This window comes from Mastomys coucha, unplaced genomic scaffold, assembly GCF_008632895.1.
Source record: "Mastomys coucha isolate ucsf_1 unplaced genomic scaffold, UCSF_Mcou_1 pScaffold21, whole genome shotgun sequence".
Taxonomy (NCBI): domain Eukaryota; kingdom Metazoa; phylum Chordata; class Mammalia; order Rodentia; family Muridae; genus Mastomys; species Mastomys coucha.
The window spans coordinates 129,214,551-129,233,484 of NW_022196904.1; the positions used below are offsets into that span (position 1 = coordinate 129,214,551).

Genomic DNA, 18,934 nt, shown 5'->3' on the forward strand with positions numbered 1-18,934 from the left:
CTGAACGGCAGGATCTTCTAAGAATAGCTCTGACCCTCTGTATAGTTTATTTCTCTGCCTACCACTCTTGGTCCACATAAGTCCTCTGTGGTGAGATGGAGGGGCTCTCCCATACCTCAGTATTTATATCATTACTGAAATACAGTGAATCACCATGCTCACTCTATGACTACCAGTAGCTCCTCAATGCCAAGCATCAGCCTGGCAGATACTCTCTGGCTTCTAATCAACACATGTGCAGAGCAGATGCTAGCCTGTCCTATACCAAACAAAACTGAACCAGCATCATACAGTGTATTAGGTGTGACAAGGAAGGACAAAGAAGGGGTGACTATCGCCAGATCTTTAGTTGAGCTCTGAAGGGGCAGGGGAATACACTATGCAAATACCCGAGGGAGCAGACCTGCCTTATCTGATTGGTATATAGGGCCTGAGTGGAAAATGGAGCTCAAGGGCCAGAAGAGGCCAGCCTGGACAAACTGTCAGGGTTTTGTTGGGGATGAGGGGCATTGTAGGGCTGTCACTGGGCAGGTTTGCCTGAGACTCAGGCCCTGTACTGAAAGTGGGCTCTAGCTATGCCTACAGGAAGTATGGGAACTACAGGAAGAGGGAAAGATGAGGTGGTCAAGATCCATGCTCCTGCATAAAGCCATGGCCACTGAGATTAAGGGAATGAAACGGAAGACTGGTTGCTTGGGCATGCTCATTGCATTTCAATTTTCAACAACTACAGGTAAATAAGCCACTGGGGAGGTAGCAGGTACAGCAAGCAGCAGAGTGGCCTTAGGTGACATAAAGTTTACCTGGACACTTGAAAGCAGAGATGGAGGAGGTAGATGTGGGACTAATCCCAAGGACCAGAGGTAATGGGAGAAGACAGGGAGCTTACTGGAAAGAATGGTTGGAAGGGCAGAGTTGGAACAACTGGAGAAATGATGACTCATGATGCTAAGTGAAGCTGAAGGTGGTGAAATTCAATAGGAATGAGTCCTGAGGGACACACACTATGCAGAGCACCAGCTACATCCATACAGCGCAGAAAAGCAAGGTCTAAGACTGACGATCTGCCAAGGATGATGATTATGCTGACTGCAGGGGTCTGTATGGAGACAGGAGAACAGATGGGAAGGAGACAATAACCTCTACTAGGTGACAAGACAGGTGACAACTAGGTACCTGCCAACATTGCAAACAACAAGTCCACGATATAAAGACACCTGTCTCTACCTTCCCATGAATTTGCAGCAGAATCATGTCTGCTTGGGGACAGGAGAACACACTCAATTTGTCTAATAACCCTACAAGATATTTCTAAAGGTGACAGTAGACCTCTGCATCAACACCATACAGAGCTCATGAGCTGTGGCAAGGCACACCACTTCATAATTCTCTTAACCTGGGGCTGCTATCAAACAGGCAGGAAACCACACATAAGCTATGCCAATGCAAATCATATTTTGATCTGAAAAGACTCTATGGGGTTGCATGAAGTCTGTGGTATGCCAACACACACATCTTAGATTCCTGAGAACCTGCCCTGAAACAGCAGTGCTGTTAAATAGTCGCAACTTTTAAGGGTTTTGTGCACACGGTACTAATACTGGATGTAGTCTGTGGTAATGACAAATCACTTTTCAGGTAAGTGTGTCCTCCTGGTCCTTGTGTCTGCACACCGGTGTACAGCCCAGGAGGCCATCTCCGACTGTCCTAAGGCTGTGGCAGGAGGAATGCAAGAACAAGCATTCAAGTCCTCTGGAGTTCAGTGTGTCAGCCATGGTTTCACAGCCTGCTGAGGCACATGCAAGCAAGCAGAAAAACTCCTAGGTGTCAGAAAGAAATCCATCACATACCTATAGGCAAAGCTGTGTCAGAGCTCAAGCCCGAGCCAATCAGGAAATCTCCAGCCAGAGTTGGTCTCTCATACACCCATGCTGGGAAGACGGGGAGGGGCTGGCCTGAATTTTTTTTGTTCTGTTTGTCTCGAAGCATCTTTCTTGTAAGTTCCAGAGACTAGTAAGGCATTTTTAAAAACAAAACCAAAATATACTATAGTACAAATAAAACCAAGTTATCTATGGAAATTAACAAGTGTTCGGCATAGAAAAAGCCCATTGTTTTAGTACATAGGACATTCAATCGTATTTAAAAAGGAGACATGATTCTAAAAAACCATTACAACATCTGGGCCTAAGAACAAGAAAGCCAGCCTTCTCAAGGTCTCTGCCCAATAAGAAACAACCCAGTATCAAGGCACCAGCTGTGGGGGCCATGGGAAAGTGTCTGCATTTTACGGAAGTATTTCAGATCAGGACACAAAGCAGGAAGAGCGTGAACTGATTTTCTTAGTAGTATGTGACTATAGTGACTATGTCTAACACCACTTGCTGAGTTATCCTTACCCTATGGAGAAGGCTAAGCACAGAGAACTGCCCTTCTGGGAGATTAACAACCAGAGGCTGACAAAGCTGGCCACTTTTGGAAGTACTGACTTAGCTCTGCATGCCTGTAGGTTCCACAGGGTAGATGGTATGAGGGCAATGAGAAACCGGCACAGGGATAAAAGACTGTGCTGTGTCCTCTGTGCTCAGTACACAGAGGTGAGGCTGTGCAAAGGGTCCAAGGGTTTCAAAAGCAGGCACATGGTGGCTCTAAGAGGATACTGGAAACTCACAAAACCACCAGTGTGAAGCGGAATAATTCCAAGCAGCAGCAAGCCCAGGAGAAAAAAAATAACCTTGAGGAAATAAACTGGTAACTTAAAAAGTACTGTCACTTTTGTTGGAAACTGTCAACAAATTCCAGTAGGGAACCATGACGTGCGCTCGCTTAGATGCACTGCATGTGGACTGGGCCAGACCCTCACTGCACTGTTTACCCTTATAGGTCACAGTTATGACTAAAGCACACAATCCAGCCTTAGCCTCACTTATGTCCGATGAGTTTGTACTAAGAGGAGACATATTTGCCTAGCTAGCAAACTGTGGACCACGGTAGACCTGGTACCTGCTGCAGTGTGGAGCCTGTGGACACACTGCCAAGCTGCTTCCTCAGTTCCTCTAGCTCTTGTGTGGACATCTTAGAGGCGGCAACAGGGATGTTGAAGCTGGTGGTGCTGCTGGGTGCAGCACTAGCTGCAAGCTCAGCTCTTTCCTTTGCATTCTGTTGCAAATACTGAAGTGTCTAAAAATATACAAAACCATGCATTCACACTAAGCCACAAAAGCTCACTGTGTTCTACCACCTGCCATGTCACCGAAAGAGCAGGGGAAGGGACACCTGCAGCCTTCTTTGATAGTCAATCCTTAATTTCACCCAGGCTGCAGCACCACTTCCCTTTTCTGTCCTAGTGCCTGTCATCCACTTCTACACTGATGGAGAATAAAGCTCAATGACTACTCACTGGCTCCACAATGGCATGCACACATGCACATGGGCCCATCTCATGCTACTATATGCACGTTTCCTGGTCTATGCCCATTCTGAGTCACAGCTTATTATGACTCACTGATATCTATGGTTTAGATATGAAGTGGCTTCTCACAAGATTCACATCTTAAAGGCTTGGTCCCCAGCGGTGATGTTTTTGAGAGGTGACTGGATCATGAAGACTTTAACCTTACCAACAGATTAACTCATCAATCACACAAACTGAAATCTACATGCCTGTTGCTCCATCTCTCTCTGTTTTCTTTCCAGTAGCCATGAAGTCAGCGCTCTGACACCTCTCTACCAGGCTACTACCTGATGTTTTGGCCCCAAAGAAAGCAGACTGAAACCATAAACCAATGCAACTATTCCCCTTTAATTTTTCAGGTATCCTTCCAGTATGGGAAGGCTAACATTCACCAAACACATGCCTTCAAAGTCTTGCCCTCAGGAGGCACAGCTGCCAATCGGTGAGAGCAGAGCTGGACACGCAGAAGTAAATGCACATAAGGCATCACCTGCACCCCAGGCTCCTTGAGGAAGACAAGACACTGGAGGTGTTTTCAGTGGCATGGTGATGCAGATGAGGCAGATGCTTACCTCTTTGTCTTCTGTGAGTCTCGACAACAGGTACACCAGTGGGTCAAGGTTCCTTGTATTTTTAGATTTCAGTTCATCATATTTCTTTAAAAAGTCCTCAGGTGTTCGAGAAAATTCAGCAATTTTGACCTCAAATCACAAGCATGTAAGTAATTTAATAATGGTAACAAATCAGACACTAAAAAAAAATCTTTAAGATAATGAATCACAAAAAATAAACCAAATTTGGATTAGGTGAGTTAAATAATCACACCTCTATAATAAACAGCAAGTTAATGGCCATGGTCCACTGAAGCCAGCCTCTCTTCACCTGGACTTTCTCAGTATATGCCCATAGGCCTAGGAGCACCAGCATAGGAGCACTCACAGCTCCCCTCGCATTCTTCCACAGCTTGAGCTCACTGCCTCCCGGACTCCTGGCCTGCACCAGCTCAGGGGTGCTCCACTCAGCAACTTTTACTGATTTGGCTACAAACCAAGTGTGCACTTCCTCAGCTGCTCCACCTGTACTATTCCTCTACTGTACTGGTACCATCACTATACGTTAAGTAACTGAAGCATCAAAACACATGTTTTATTTTATTTTAACTTGTAAAAGATTTATTTTATGTAGCTGAGTGTTTTGCTTACATGTATGTGCATGCAGTGCCCAGAGAGACCAGAAGAGGGCATCAGATTCCCTAGAACTAGAGTTACAGAGGTTATGAGCCACCATGAGGGTAGCTGGAAACTGAACCAAGTCTTCTGCAAAAGCTGCAAAAAGTGTTCTTAACCACTGAGCCATCTCTCTAGCATCTGTTTTTAGGTCTAAAAACAATCCTATTTTTAGTAATTTCAAATTCAAATATATCTTTTGTTAAAGATGTATAATTTTGAATTATGACTCTTTTAATAAATAACGAAATAATACTTGAGCCAGGTGTAGTGTGTCACACACCTTTAATCTCAGTACTCAGGAGACAGATCTTTGTGAGTTCAAGGTCAGCCTGGTCTACATATCTACATAGTGAATTTCAAACCAAAGAAAAGGGAAGAAAGAAAGGAGAAAAAAATCCTGAAATTCCAGTGTGATTAATACCAGTAGCTTCCCTTCCCCTACCAGTAATTTCTGCATATACTAAGTCTCCTCCACAGGGAAGAGGGGAGGACTGCATAAGTCAGAGTCTGAGGCTACTCCACCTCTCTCTGGACACCCACTGATTCATCTATATAAAGGGATAATAACAGGAGCTATTGCCAGGAACCAGAAGACTAGCAGAGCACAGTGAATGCCAGGTTCAAAAGAGGCATCTACTAGGTGCTGCAGGCCCAGCACTAGCCTTGCTGAGGCCATCAGGGACAGGACCCTATCTCCACAGCCCTAGGATAAGCACCCACACCCATGACCCTGCACCTCTTGGCCTCTATGGTCCTGTATCAGATGCAGGTGCTCACCTTGGCACTGTGGGCAGAGACTGTGGTTGTGACATATGGCGTCCGGTTCTTCTGCAGCAGGTCAATGTACACCTCAGCTCCGTCCCCACCATGGATGCGGAGCAGGCTGAGCAGCTCATTGACATCATGGTGAATCCGGAACTCACTCATAGTTTAGCTCTGAGACACCAACATAACAATGTTTTCCTGAAGGCAGAAAGAAAGCTGTTTATAACATTAAAACCTAAAATTCTTGTGACTGATCCAAGTCTTTGTCAAGCAGACCACTGCCAGGATTATGTCAACCACCAGCCTCTCCCTTCCCTGGCAGGCTGATCTATCAAAACTCTGCTGAGATCTTGCCGTCCCCATGCCCACAGAGCTTCCAACTGTTTCCCAGCTCACATGACCACTTAAGGAGCCAGTTGTACCAGGTAAATCACTGAAATGGACCCCTCAAGCCTGGTTCTCACTCCTGCTTCCGCCCATTATCATGTGACCATGGGTGGCCAGGGGGCAGATCTGCTTGCTATTCTGAGTTTTTCTTACCCTGGCCGGGCAGACACAATGATCGTTCCCTTGGGGGAGCTTGCACAGGTCAAGGCTACTGTCTCTGTCCCGACATATTAAAACTTCCCACTCCTAAGGCCATACCCAGGTCTTAAACCATAAACTGTTAGGTGGTATCTCCGTCCACACACTTATATGGCATTCTTTTTTGTACTCTAAAACCTTCAATGTTTTCTTTTCTGGTCCAGGCCTGGCTACATACAAAGATATTTTAGGTAGGTAAGATTTCTAAATATTCTAGCTTTTACTGATGCTCTGACCAGGACCAGTTATACTAGGGTCTAGACACTGGCCACAAATAGTGAAGCTCTGAGACTGTTACCCCAGAACTTGAGGGGCTGTGATAATTTGTATATGCTCTTCCCAGGGAGTGGCACTATTAGGAGGTGTGGCCCTGTTGGAGAGTAGGTGTGTCATTGTGGGTATAGGTTGAAGACCCTCATCCTAGCTGCCTAGAAGCCAGTATTCTGCTAGCAGCCTTCAGATGAAGATGTAGAACTCTCAGCTCCTCCAGTACCATGCCTGCCTGGATGCTGCCATGCTCCTGCCTTGATGATAAAGGCAACCTGTAAGCCAGCCCCAATTAAATGTTGTCTTTTATAAGAGTTGCCTTGGCCATGGTATCTGTTCACAGCAGTAAAAAAACCTAACTAAGACAAGGGCTAAGGCAGGAAGATCACAGTCAAGACCAGACTGGGACACACAGCAAAAAACCTGTCTAAAAAAATCAAACAGAATCTATATTTAATGTCATAGAGCAACAGCAGAAGACAGCATGAGAATTTCTAAACTGGCGTTCCACTTCTATCTCACCATCCCAGTGGCTGACCATGTGGAGACTGTGTATAATGTCCAAGTAGGAAACAGATGTACCAATATCCTTGTGCTAACAGCTGACAATGTGGGATCTTCTACTCTTCCACTGATGGCTGAGCTAGTCAGTGCCAGAAGTGCTAGTAGAACATTAAGGAAAACAGACACTATCTATAGATTCAAAATTAAGCCTAATAAACATGATTGGTGTTATAGGAACATGGTAATAAACCTCTATTGGGATTTGAAATTTGGGATCCACAAACATTAGTGAAATTATGCCTGGAGATGAGGCTTTACTATTGGTATCAGTAAATTTTCTGAGCATTCTTGTAAATTCTCATAGACTTCATAACTCAAAGTTAAGAACTGTTGTGCTAACATCTTCAACTGAGACAAGCCCAGAGTTAGATAGTTCCAAGGCCAGGAGACTCAGCACACACTCCCACAGTATGCTAATGTACAAAGTAGTAACATCTTGGAACTGGTCATGCTCACCAAGTAATGTGGAAATTGTTCAGTTTTAGAAACTTAAGGTACTGGCAGTATCTTAGATGGCAGTTACCTCGGGGCTAGATACATGGCTCAGCAGTTAAGAGCATGAGGCTGCTCTTGCAGAGGACCTGGATTTAGTTCCTAGCTCTAGCATGGTAGCTCAAAACCATCTATAAACTCCAATCCTAGGGGATCTGATACCCTTCCTAGTCTCCATGGACACGGCATGCACATGGTCTGTAGACAAAAACGCAGAGAAAAGCACCCAGACATACAAAAATAATAAGTAAAATGTTCAAGAGATATTTTTTAAAAATATATTGGTAGGTCCCAAAAAAGGTACTTTAAGCTACCCGGCAAGCAAAACACAAAACCCCAAACTTCCCCCACATATGGTCTCTTCAAATCCAGCAGTCCATGAGCCTTCTCAAGAACTGAAGGCAACATGCCAAATGGCAAAGAAGATGTAAAGTACCAACACCAAACCCTGTCCACCAGACACAGGGCAGAGCTACTCTATGGAAAGATCATACACAGATGCCTGTTTTAAAATTATTCCAAGAAAATATATACATCCTCTTTCCCATGTATTAATCCAAGGAGTCTGCCAAGTTTCATGATTTACAGATAAATACAAAAAAGGAGGCTTCTCTCATCTCTAAATAGTTTCCTTTAAGCCTTTAGATGTGTCTCAGGAGAGAAACTCTTGGCACGGTACCTGGCAAGAACAGGGACAGTAATGTCAACACAATTGTCCTACATATGGGGAGACAAAGTTACAGTTGAAAAGTACCACTGTCAAGAAGCCTGACTGACTCTTAACAGCCTGCTTGACCTTCTGACACCCTGGGTTTCTATCTCTATTGACCACCCCAGATGTTCTACAGCAAGTACAACTTATTTAGCAAGTCTGGCATAACCAATCATGAGCAAGTCGGGTGCATACTTTCAATGGCCAATGATTAAAACAAAATTGGGGTGCAGGTAGAGAGGTGTGAAAAGGGAAAGATTCTGGAGCAGAGGTTCCCAACCTGTGGGTCAAGACCACATGACTCTTCCACAGGCATCACGTGTCAGAGATCTTACATATCAAATACATACAGTATGATTCATGACAGTAGCAGTGAAATAGTTTCATGGTTGGGGGTCAGCACAACATGCAGAGTTGCATGAAAGGGTCAAAACATTAGGAAGGTTGAGAACCACTACAGGCTCCTGGTTAATAAAACCAGCCTGTGCTGGTTGGGTTTTGTACACTTGACACAAACCTAGACATATCTAGGAAGATGGAATCTCAACTGAGAAACTGTCTCTATCAGATTTAGCCAGTATACAAGCCTATGGGGAATCTCTTTGATTGATGACTAACGGGGGAAGGCCTGGATCACTGTGTGTGTGTGTGGGGGGGTGCCACCCCCTGAGCAAGAAAGCAAGCTGGTCTGGGATGGTGACATTCACCTTTAATCCCCAGCACTTAGGAAGCACAGACAGGCACAGATCTCCTAATTCAAGGCCAGAGTGGTCTACAAACCAAGTTCCAGAACAGCCAGGGCTACACAGTGAAATCCTGTCTCAAAAACCAAACAAAAGCCCCAAAACAAAACCCCTAACCAAGACAAGACCTGTCAAAAACATTTTATAATTTGCAAAATGTCAAGAATCCAAATGCTTTTACAGAGACAGAAGAGAGAGTGATGATAGCCCATAAGCAGCTGTCTAGAGACATAGAAACTTTCATTTCCAGGGCTTAATTACAAAAAGGTTTTCCTTCCTTCCTCCCTCCTTCTCCTCCTCTTCTCCCTCCTCTCCCCACCCCACCCCCTTCTCATCCCCCTCTCCTTAAGAGGAAGGTTTTATTGTAAATAAGAAAGAAAATATCCAGAGACATATGGAAGAGTCCAGAACGGAGAGAAAGAGAAACAGACTGGGGCAAGGCCTGGGCTGAGAAAGAAAGGAGAATAACCCCCAAGGTTTTCATTTGTATCTGTTAAACAGTAGTGTCCCTTCTTTCTTGACATTACATTCATACTGGAAAGCCCTGCTCTATGGTGACCTATTTTGGGAGAGGAGCAAAGTTAAAGCTCCTCAAAGTGTCTGCTGCACGTTTCAATCGTCTTTTTATTTAGGTTACGGTTCCTTCCCATACCTGTCTCTACTGCAGCGGGCCCTGACCCCTTCACTCCTGAACCCTGAGCACCTGCAGCAGATGCAGAAGACCCGCAGGCCAGCACCGCAGTCACCGCGGGGCTGTCACGAGAGAAGGGTCACACTAACCACAAACTTCACAAGGCCACTGCCTCCAAATGGACTCCTGGAGAGGACAGAAACAGCCAGAGAAGCTGTCGCACCGTGGAGCGGGACAAGCCCGGGCTGGCAGACGAAACTGCCGGTGGAAGAGGACCAAGAGAATCAGGCTCTTTACCGCTGCAGGCCAGCCCGGCTCCCGTACCCGATCCCGCGCCCGGCTCCAGCCCCACCCTTCTCCGACCAGTTCCCGCCACAACACAGACCCAGCCCAGAGTCACCACCGCGCGTCGCGTTCCGCCCCGCAGGGTCGCCACAGGAAGTTATTAGACGTCACGTCCGTCACCACCCCTCCGACGGTGGCCGAAGGGCTGCGGCGGCCCTGGTGATGTTGCTTCCCCCTGCGCTATATTCCCGCCTGGCCGGGGAGCCAGGGGCAGCCGAACCGCTGCCCGTGGAGCGGAACCCTGCGGCTGGGAAAGCACCCTTCCGATTCGCGCCGCGTCCCGTGCGCTTCCCGCGGGATCACGAATTCTTCGAGGTGCGTGAAAACCCGGGCGGAAGATCTCCTGAGCCCTCCACAGGGCGGGGCCTGGAAGCAGGACTGTCGCTGTGGGCGGGGCTTGTGGGGGCGGGACCCGTGGACGGGATCAAGGGGCTGGACACCGCTCTATGGGTTGGGGCGTGGCTCAAAGCTGTAGGGCGGGGCTTCGATGCCTGAGTCCACCCACGGCTCTTGACGCGTGTCTTCTGTAGGATGGGGATGTGCAGCGGCACCTGTATTTGCAGGACATGCTCACGCAAGTGTCCGAGACGCCGGAAAAATCCATGTGAGCAGCTTGGCTTCGAGGCCTTACTCCGCTTGCTAGCGCTATCCCGATTCCTCTTCTCTCGTCCCCTTACACCCTGGGACTCCGACCCCTCCCAGATGACACCCGAGTCGCATCCGCTTGGCACCACTCTGCCTGCACACGAGCATGGCTTGACTGGGTCTTCCCTCCCCTAGTTTATTAGTAAGGTTTGGGGTGGCACAAGAAGCGCTGTTCTTGTTTCTGGCTCAGCTGGAATATGGGTAGGAAGTGCCGCTGGAATTCCTGCCTTGGGATAGTTTGGGAGGAGAGGGAGACATTCTTCCAAGAGACACACCTCCTTTCCCAGGGTGCCCGAGTTCACCTGTCAGGTGGCAGGCTGTTGCCAAGTGTTTGCCGCCATAGAAGACTACCAGCACCACTACCACATGATGCATGGAAACACCTGCTCCTTCTGCAACCGTGCCTTCCCCTCTGGGCATTTGCTGGATGTCCACATCCTGGAATGGCATGACTCTCTGTTTCAGATCCTGGCCCAGAGGCAAGACATGGTGGGTGTTGACTACACTGGGCGCATCTGCAGTGGTGACTGGGATCAGGGGTTAGGGCAGGGTGAGAGTGGAAGTGACACTTTATTCTTTGTAGTACCAGTGCTTGGTTGAAAGCTGCCCAGAGAAGTTCAAAACCAGCCAAGACCGGAAGGATCACATGGTGAGGCTACACCTGTACCCTGCGGATTTTCGATTTGATAAGCCCAAGACAAACAGAGGGTACGTGAGGGACCCAGTTGTGACTGTCCCCAGTTGTAAGCCTGGGAACAGACACTGTGATCAAACCTTAATTTTTATATACAGGTAGCTGAAACTCTGAGGACAGTGAGTTAGTATGCTTGGGTTACATGTTGGTGGAGTCAGGAGGACAGTAACTGAGAGCAGAGGGTGAGGAGCTAGCAGGTGCTTGTGCTGGTCTGGTGTCTTTTGTGCCCCTCTGATGCTACCAGCAGGGCACTGGGAACTATCCCAAGTGTGTGTGCTCTTCACACTTTCCCATAGAACCTCCTAGGGGTTTTCTTCCCTCTCTCCTTACTTTTATAAACTTATCGACAAAGCTGTTAGCATGACTGTTTAGACTGCCCTGAGGAAAATAATTCCTGGAATAATTTTTAGAGTAACACTTCTTTGCTTCCTTTAAAAAATGATTCTTTTCCATGAACTCCCATAATCACTAGATATTGCATTGATTAGGGTTGGGTGACAGCTCATTCTGTGAAGTGCAGAAGTTTGAGATTCAATCCCTAGCCCCTACCGTAAAAAGCCAAGTATGGTATGCACATGTAACGCTAGCACCATGGAAGTGAAGGCAGAGGGTTCTGGAGTTAGGCCAGCCAGTTTAGCCTCATCTGTGAGCTCTGGGTCCCAGTGAGAGATCTCCTCTCAACAAGGTAGATGGCTCCTAGAAAATGACACCTGAGGTTGGCTTCTGTCCTATACGTACATATAAACATACACCATACACATGAGTATATACACCTAAGCACACACAAATAAAATGTGTGTGAATTTGGAGTCTATTTTCAACAAACCTTTCTATATAAAATAATTGCAGAGCCCATTGCACCGTGGAATGCTTCAGGAGACTCTGAGTCTTCAATACTTCTCTACTTCTACAGTGCTGGATTAGCTCATTGGTAGTGGCGGCAAGAATCTATGTTATCTAGTGAATTTTAGCAAATCTCTCCCTCGTGGAAAGACATCTGGGGGCTGGGAGATAACTCAGTAGTAGTTATATCCCAATATCCACCTCAGATGGGTTATAACTGCTTGTAATTTCAATTGGATCCCTTCAAGGGATCCAGCTTTTTCTTACTTCTAGGCATCCACACGTGTAGCACCCAGAAGCACACACACAGACACATAAATACAAAATTTTTTTAAATCTTAAAGAAAAATCCTAGTGTTGTGGTGCACGCCTTTAACCCCCAGGACTTGGAAAGCAGAGGCAGGCAAGTCTCAGTGTAGAGGCTAGCCTGGTCTACATATCAAGTTCCTCACCTTTTGGCTGGGGGTGGGGGAGAGCATTGAGGGTAGGAGAGATATCTCTCTTTGAATACTGTGTAGCCCTGTCTCACCTGAACTGACTTTGTAGACCTGGCTAGTCTCTAGAACTCACAGAGATCATCTATCTCTCCCTTCTTAGTACTGGTTTAAAGGCATGCACTACTGCACCTGGCCCCAGCTGTCTTTTAGAAAGGGGAGAAACGAGGATCATTTTACACAACCATTGCCATGAAGCATTTGTCTCTTTCTATTAGCTATTAGCCTGAGCATTTCATTTTAACAGTAGATGGTGACAAAATAGTAAACAAAACAAAACAAAACAAAAAAAAAAACCCACATTTTTGCAGGGAAAAAAAATAGTGTCTTCCTTGAAAGCTTCATAGGAAGTGTTGCTCACTGCTCTGCTCTCTATAGCCCAGCCATGCCAGCTCCAGCAAACACGGCAGCCGCAGCAGACAAAGCCTTGAGAGATGACAGTGACACCATGGAGATCTGTTCTGAACCTGCTGCCCCACCTCCCTGCAGGCGGACCTACAGTCACAGGTCTGTGTGTGCATTTTCCAGTGTGTGCTACAACCCTAGGCTTGAAAGTGGGTGACACTGGGCAAGAAGATGGGCTTCACTGCAGGTGACACCTTGACTATTCTAGCTTCCCTCCCTTTCCATGCTTTGGATCCTGGAGCCCAGCATGTAGACACACACACACACACACACACACACACACACACACACGCACGCACTCTCTGCTGGGTGGAACTGATGGACCATCTCCTGCACACACTTGCCTGTCAGACAGGCTTTCTCAGATTGAGCTAACATCAACTATTATTTTGGGGAAAATTTTTGAACAGTGGGGGAATCCAAAATGGCAAGAAGATGGACGTGCATGTCCCTCAGTTCCTTCCAGCAGCCATCTTCCCACAATTTTTTGGGAGTGTGGCCTGTGAGTACCCTGCCTGCCTGTGGGGATTAGGTTTCAGCAATGTAGATAACAGGAAACCGGTGCCGCAGGAGCCTCAGCAGGAGCCGACCTTGCTGGCTAAGTTCTTCTAAGCAAATGTACAGTGGTACCAGGAAGCTATCCCACAGGAAGCAGGTCTGAGATCAGGAGGTGATCCTAGGGCCCAAGGGGGCAGACTCTATTTCCTGAGTGTTCCACAGAGCAAAAGGAGAACATTCCAGAATACAAATGTGAAGGAAGTACAGACAAGCTGCTGTTATAAGTTGGGCTGCATGTTTTCAAAAATAGTGCCAGTGTTTAATATGACCACTTTTCTGTTCCAGAATACCTTCTACTGTCTGTTTTGGCCAGGGTGCAGCCAGAGGGTTTAAAAGCACCAAGAAAAAAGACAAACACCACTGATGGATCCTGGCTAGGAAAGCCAGACAGACTTTCAGGGAGTGGTGTGCCAGGGCCTTTCTCTTGTTCGATGCCCTGAGCTGGACCCTTGCCACCTCCTTATTTCCATCTCTGGTCTCTTGAAGCAACCAGTGTGTAGAAACTCAGAGTCTGCAGATTCCAGAGATAACCAGGACACACTGAAGGAGAGAGACGGAGAGGCCACCTACCTGCTCTGCAGTGGCTACTCTAAGAACATCACTATTAAGCATATGCAATAAATTCTTTTTCACTGATGAACTCTGTTCTTCTTCATGTGTTCTTGGACCAGACAAGAAAGGGGAGGATTGTGAACCATGAGTATTTTGCTTTCAACACCAAGTGTTAGGGAGATTTGTACAGTCTCTGCATTCCATAGAAGCTGTAAGGGAAAGTTTCAGCCCAGCCACAAGTTAGTCCAGGAACCTCATTCTCTAAGAGACATTCTTGTTTTATCCTACCCAGCCAGTTAAACCCTGCTAAGACGTGGTATCTGGAAGGGTTCAGGAGGAAACTCTGGGAAGGACATTGAACATACATTACAGGAATATTGGGGCAGCTGTGGAGCAGATGTTGAGAGAGTTCACAGGAATACAGATCCTACTATAAGCCTAACCATCCCAGGTCTATTTCCAGTAAACCCCTTCTTTCCTGAGATACTAGAAACTTGGGAAAGGCAAACAGGAGAGCTGTCTGCACCAAAACATGATCTATCTACCCAGAAATACACCAGTAATGAGATCAGAGGTTGTTCTACTATCAATTAGTTGTTATTAATGTCATGTCTAAACAACACTAATGAGAAGTCTGAGAAGAAACATAATGTACAGCCTACCTCCTGAAAGTGAAGGGAGTAGAAATTGCCTCTTTGGTGGCAGAATGCCAGGACCACTACGGGAGGCTTCCATTGCTGTCACATTGTCACAAATCTAAGGAAGGCAGGAATACAGCATCTCACAGAGACCTTCAACAAAGAGAGATGCTGTTCGTTTCTCTTTTGTTGTTGTTTGTTTTGAGATAAATTTCATTATGTGTAGGCACATATGAGGGCAGGTGCCTGCAGAGGCTCTGGCCTGGAGCTAGAGTTACAGACTTCTGATGTGGTTGATAGGAATCGAACTTGGCTCTTCTAGATGAGCAGTGTGTGTCTTAACCACTGAACCATCTCTCCAGTCCAAGAGAGATAGCTTTTAAAAGAGCCAGATGGGAATTCTGGAGGTGGAAATACAGTAGTTGAAACTTTAAAAATTCCCTGAAGGACTCCCAGGGAGAGATTGGATAATGCAAGTGAAGGAAGTGGGAAAGTGAAAACACTGAGTATATGGCTGTCATCTGGAATTCTAACACTGGGAAGGCTGAGAGTTCAAGGCTAGCCAGGGCAGCAGAGTAAATCCCAGATAGAGTGAGGGACAAGGAGCAGAGAGAAAGAAACTTCTCACAAAAATAGGAAAGTTAAATCTCAAAATGTATATAGATGCACAAAAGAGTAATAATGTTAGAGATATCATGGTACCAGATTGCAAATTTGAATACAGAGCTATAATAATAACAACCCAGTAGCTACACAGAGAAACCTTTTCTTGAAAAAAATCTAAGAACAAAACAAAAGAAAACCAGCATGGTAAAGGCACAAAAACAGATAAGTAGATTAGTGGGGATAAAGTAACTGGAAATATAATAATAATAATAATAATAATAATAATAATAATAATAATAATAATAATAATAAATGAATGGCTAGAGAGAGGAATGAGGATAATGTTACCAGAAATAAGCTCATGTAGATAAAGTTATCTAATCTGAAAAAGGTGTCAAATACATAGGAGAAAAGATAAACTCTTTCATGCGTGGTGCAGAGAAAGAGTGGGTGGCATACATACAGAAGAGTGAAACCAGGTCCTGGGCTTTATCTGCACAAAACTCAAGCTGTATCAAAGGTCTTAATATAAGACCTGGAACTCTGAAACTGTTAGGAAAAAAACATATCAAGATGAAGACACAGGCAAGGGCTTTCAATTAGGAATCTAAGAATATCAGGAAATCCAAGAACTGATTAAGATTTACAAGAAATTGAGACTGCACCAGGAAGAGAACAGCCTGCAGAATGGGAGGAGCTCCTCGCTAGCTATCTAATAAGGTATTACTAGCTAGCTAGAGCAGTGGTTCTCAACCCAGTGGGTCTCAACCCACGGGGGCCACATAACAGATGTTTACATCACATTTCATAACAGTAACAAAAATATAGTCATGAAGTAGTAACAAAAATAATTTTATGGTTAGAGGTCACTACAACATGAGGAACTGTATTAAAGGGTTGCAGTGTTAGGAAGGTTGCGAGCCACTGATCTGGAGTCTAGAAAGAACTCATGATATTAAACACCCAAAGAATAATAATACTATTGTGATGGCTTGTTTATGCTTGCCCCAGGGAGTGGTACTATTAGAGGGTGTGGCCCATTGGAGTAGATGTGGCCTTGTTGGAGTCGGCGTGTCACTGGGGGGGGGGGGCTTTAATACCCTTGTCTTAGCTGCCTGGAAGCCAGTATTCTGCTAGCAGCCTTCAGATGAAGATGTAGAACTCTCAGATCAGCCTGCGCCATGCCTGCCTGGATGCTGCGCCTTGATGATAATGGACTGAACCTCTGAACCTGTAAGCCAGCCCCAATTAAATGTTGTTTTTGTAAGGATTGCCTTGGTCATGGTGTCTGTTCACAGCAATAAAACCCTAACTAAGACAACTATCGATAAGTACACAACTCAATTGAAGTTATTAGAAGTAGCCAATAAAGAGAGAGATTCTACTTGACCTGTCAGGATTATAATCATCAATAAAATGAGGACAAAGGCTGAGGGGGTGTCTTAGTACTAGAGAGCAAGTACTGCATTTGGACAAGACCAGAATTTAATTCCCAGCAGATATCAGGCAGCTCACACTGCCTGTAACTCTAGCTCCAGAATATCCAGTACATTCATCTGATCTCCATAGGCACTTACACTCCTATGTATATAACCCCACATAGGTACACACATGTAATTTTTTAAAAAATAACATTTTGAACCCTGGTCTCACTATGTAGTTTGGCTGGAACTTGCTATGGAGGCCAAACTGGACTTGAGCTCACAAAAATTTGCCTGCCTCTGCTTCCTGAATGGTAGGATTAAAGGCATGCATTATCATACCTGGAAATAAAATAATTTAAAAAAATAATAAGTGATTGGCCAGAGAGACAGCTCAGAGGTTAAGAGCACTGGCTGCTCTTCCAGAGGGCCTGGGTTCAGTTCCCATCATCCACATGGTGGCTTACAATTATCGCAGGGGATCCAACATTATCTTCTGACTATACCTTACTTACATAATACACACACACATGCAGGCAAAATATTCATACATGTAAAAGAAAAATAAAGCCTCAAAATTTTTAAATGAAAGTAAAGTCTGGAGATATGGGAAAAAGGAACTTTTATCATTGTTGGTGCGATGTAAAGTATACTGCAGAAATCAAAATGGTGGAGCCGGGCGGTGGTGGCGCACGCCTTTAATCCCAGCACTTGGGAGGCAGAGGCAAGTGGATGTCTGAGTTCGAGGCCAGCCTAGTCTACAGAGTGAGTTCCAGGACAGCCAGGGCTATACAGAGAAACCCTGTCTCAAAAAAAAAAAAAATGGTGGTGACTCAAAAACTAATAACATAAGCTACATCTCACTCCTCAGGACACAGACACACACAGACACACACAGAGCGAGGAGGGGAACAGATGATTGTAGAAACAATGTCGAAGTATCTTAGACACAGTCACTGTCTGACCCAGCAACTCCTCCACTCTTAGGTCCATACCCCAAGAGAAATGAAGACACATTCACATTAAAAACAAAAACAAACAAACAAAAAACCTATATACATAAATGTTCATAGTAACTCATATAATCAACTATCAAAAGGATAGACTGTTGCAGCATTTTCTCTGTCCAATCACATTAGGGCAGTGACAGACCTGTGATTGGACAGGAATAGAGAAGTGGAGCTAGAAGTTGAGGAAAAAGGGCAGAGAGCAGGAAGGGGCGGAGAATCATCATCATGGAGGCAGAGGAAGATGACGATTCAGACCCTGCGTGGTTATAACAACCAGGCTAAGGTTTTTACAAAGATAGATTAATTGGGTCAAAACATTGTCTTTATCATTTGGCACTGAAATTATTATTTGGCATCTTGTAATTGTGATCTTATTATTATATAAGCCTGATTAGATAATTAAGTCATACTTTACCGGGTACTAGGCGCTAGATGAATGACTGTGGGAGTGTGTAAAGCGTTGCATGTGAGTGAGATGTTGAAGCTAGCTGGGAGAAAATAGCAAGAGCCCGCCGGGACATAGTATTGTGGCCGGATAGTACTGGCACTAGAATGTGCTCTGGCGGAAAAGAGAGTTTGTGGGGTGGATTCATTTTTTAATATTCCCGCAACAGTAGACAAATGGGTTATAAGCATATAACTGGAATATTTTTCAGCCATAAAAAGAATGAGTAACTTATATCAACATGCTAAGAATGAACCCTGGAAACTAAATAAGTGAGAACATACACACACACACCTTACTGAATGGTTACTTTTCTAGCGAAAGTCCTGAATAGTAAAAGCAACACAGGTAGACCATTGATCTGCCTTAGGGTAAGGATAGGCATTGGGAAGGGAGGGAATAGGATGGAATAGGTGGCTAGAGGAGTGAGTTTCTTTTGGGGATGATGAAAATGCTTTAACATTGACTGTGGTGATGGTGAAGAACAGATAGATGGAACGGGGGACCAGAAAGCTTGTGAGTCATTTCTCAGCATATCCCTTTTGCAGAACAAACAGAGTGAACAACCATGAGAGTGGACTCCCTGTGCTGCTGCTGTCTTGTAACCCAGAGAATGAACCTTGACTACTGGATGAGAGTGGAGAATTGTACTTGGATCCTGCTTTCTTTTCTTTTCTTTCCTCTCCTTTTCTTTTCTCTTCTCTTCTCTTCTCTTCTCTGATCTGCTCTGCTCTTTTCTTCTTTCTTTTTATTTTTTGCTAATTTTGGCCTTAAGATAATTTTTCCTTTTTTTTCTTAACTTTTTATTGATTCTTTGTATTTCACATCACGCACCC

The 18,934-nt window shown here is 45.2% G+C and overlaps 2 protein-coding genes across 7 annotated transcripts in view; one reads left to right on the forward strand and one right to left on the reverse strand.

The window, feature by feature from the left end:
- The window catches only part of Tubgcp2 (tubulin gamma complex associated protein 2), a 26,713-nt gene extending 16,542 nt beyond the window's left edge, over window positions 1-10,171 (reverse strand). The window contains exons 1-6 of one of the 6 annotated variants that reach the window (XM_031388716.1): window positions 9,828-9,954; window positions 9,464-9,700; window positions 5,461-5,646; window positions 4,027-4,155; window positions 3,004-3,180; window positions 1,851-2,010 (exon numbers count right to left, since the gene is read on the reverse strand). In XM_031388716.1, the coding sequence (XP_031244576.1) occupies window positions 1,851-2,010; window positions 3,004-3,180; window positions 4,027-4,155; window positions 5,461-5,610 (616 nt within the window). In that variant the 5' untranslated portion in view covers window positions 5,611-5,646; window positions 9,464-9,700; window positions 9,828-9,954. Of the gene's footprint in view, window positions 1-1,850; window positions 2,011-3,003; window positions 3,181-4,026; window positions 4,156-5,460; window positions 5,647-9,463 lie in introns of all 6 variants that reach the window. The other 5 variants (XM_031388717.1, XM_031388713.1, XM_031388714.1 and 2 more) reach the window with 5 other exon arrangements.
- On the forward strand, window positions 9,895-14,063 carry Znf511 (zinc finger protein 511). Its single transcript, XM_031388719.1, has 6 exons — window positions 9,895-10,102; window positions 10,318-10,391; window positions 10,720-10,921; window positions 11,016-11,140; window positions 12,842-12,970; window positions 13,712-14,063. Exons 1-6 carry the CDS (start codon window positions 9,950-9,952, stop codon window positions 13,788-13,790), a joined length of 762 nt encoding a protein of 253 aa, XP_031244579.1. The 5' UTR covers window positions 9,895-9,949; the 3' UTR covers window positions 13,791-14,063.
- Window positions 14,064-18,934: the final 4,871 nt, after the last annotated feature.

Excerpts from the sequence above, each read along its gene's own strand:
- Znf511 (XM_031388719.1), top strand. The coding sequence starts at position 9,950 with ATGTTGCTTCCCCCTGCGCTATATTCCCGCCTGGCCGGGGAGCCAGGG. Across the intron at positions 10,103-10,317 it reads GGGATCACGAATTCTTCGAG|GATGGGGATGTGCAGCGGCA; the intron begins GTGCGTGAAAAC and ends TGTCTTCTGTAG. Across the intron at positions 12,971-13,711 it reads AGGCGGACCTACAGTCACAG|AATACCTTCTACTGTCTGTT; the intron begins GTCTGTGTGTGC and ends TTTCTGTTCCAG.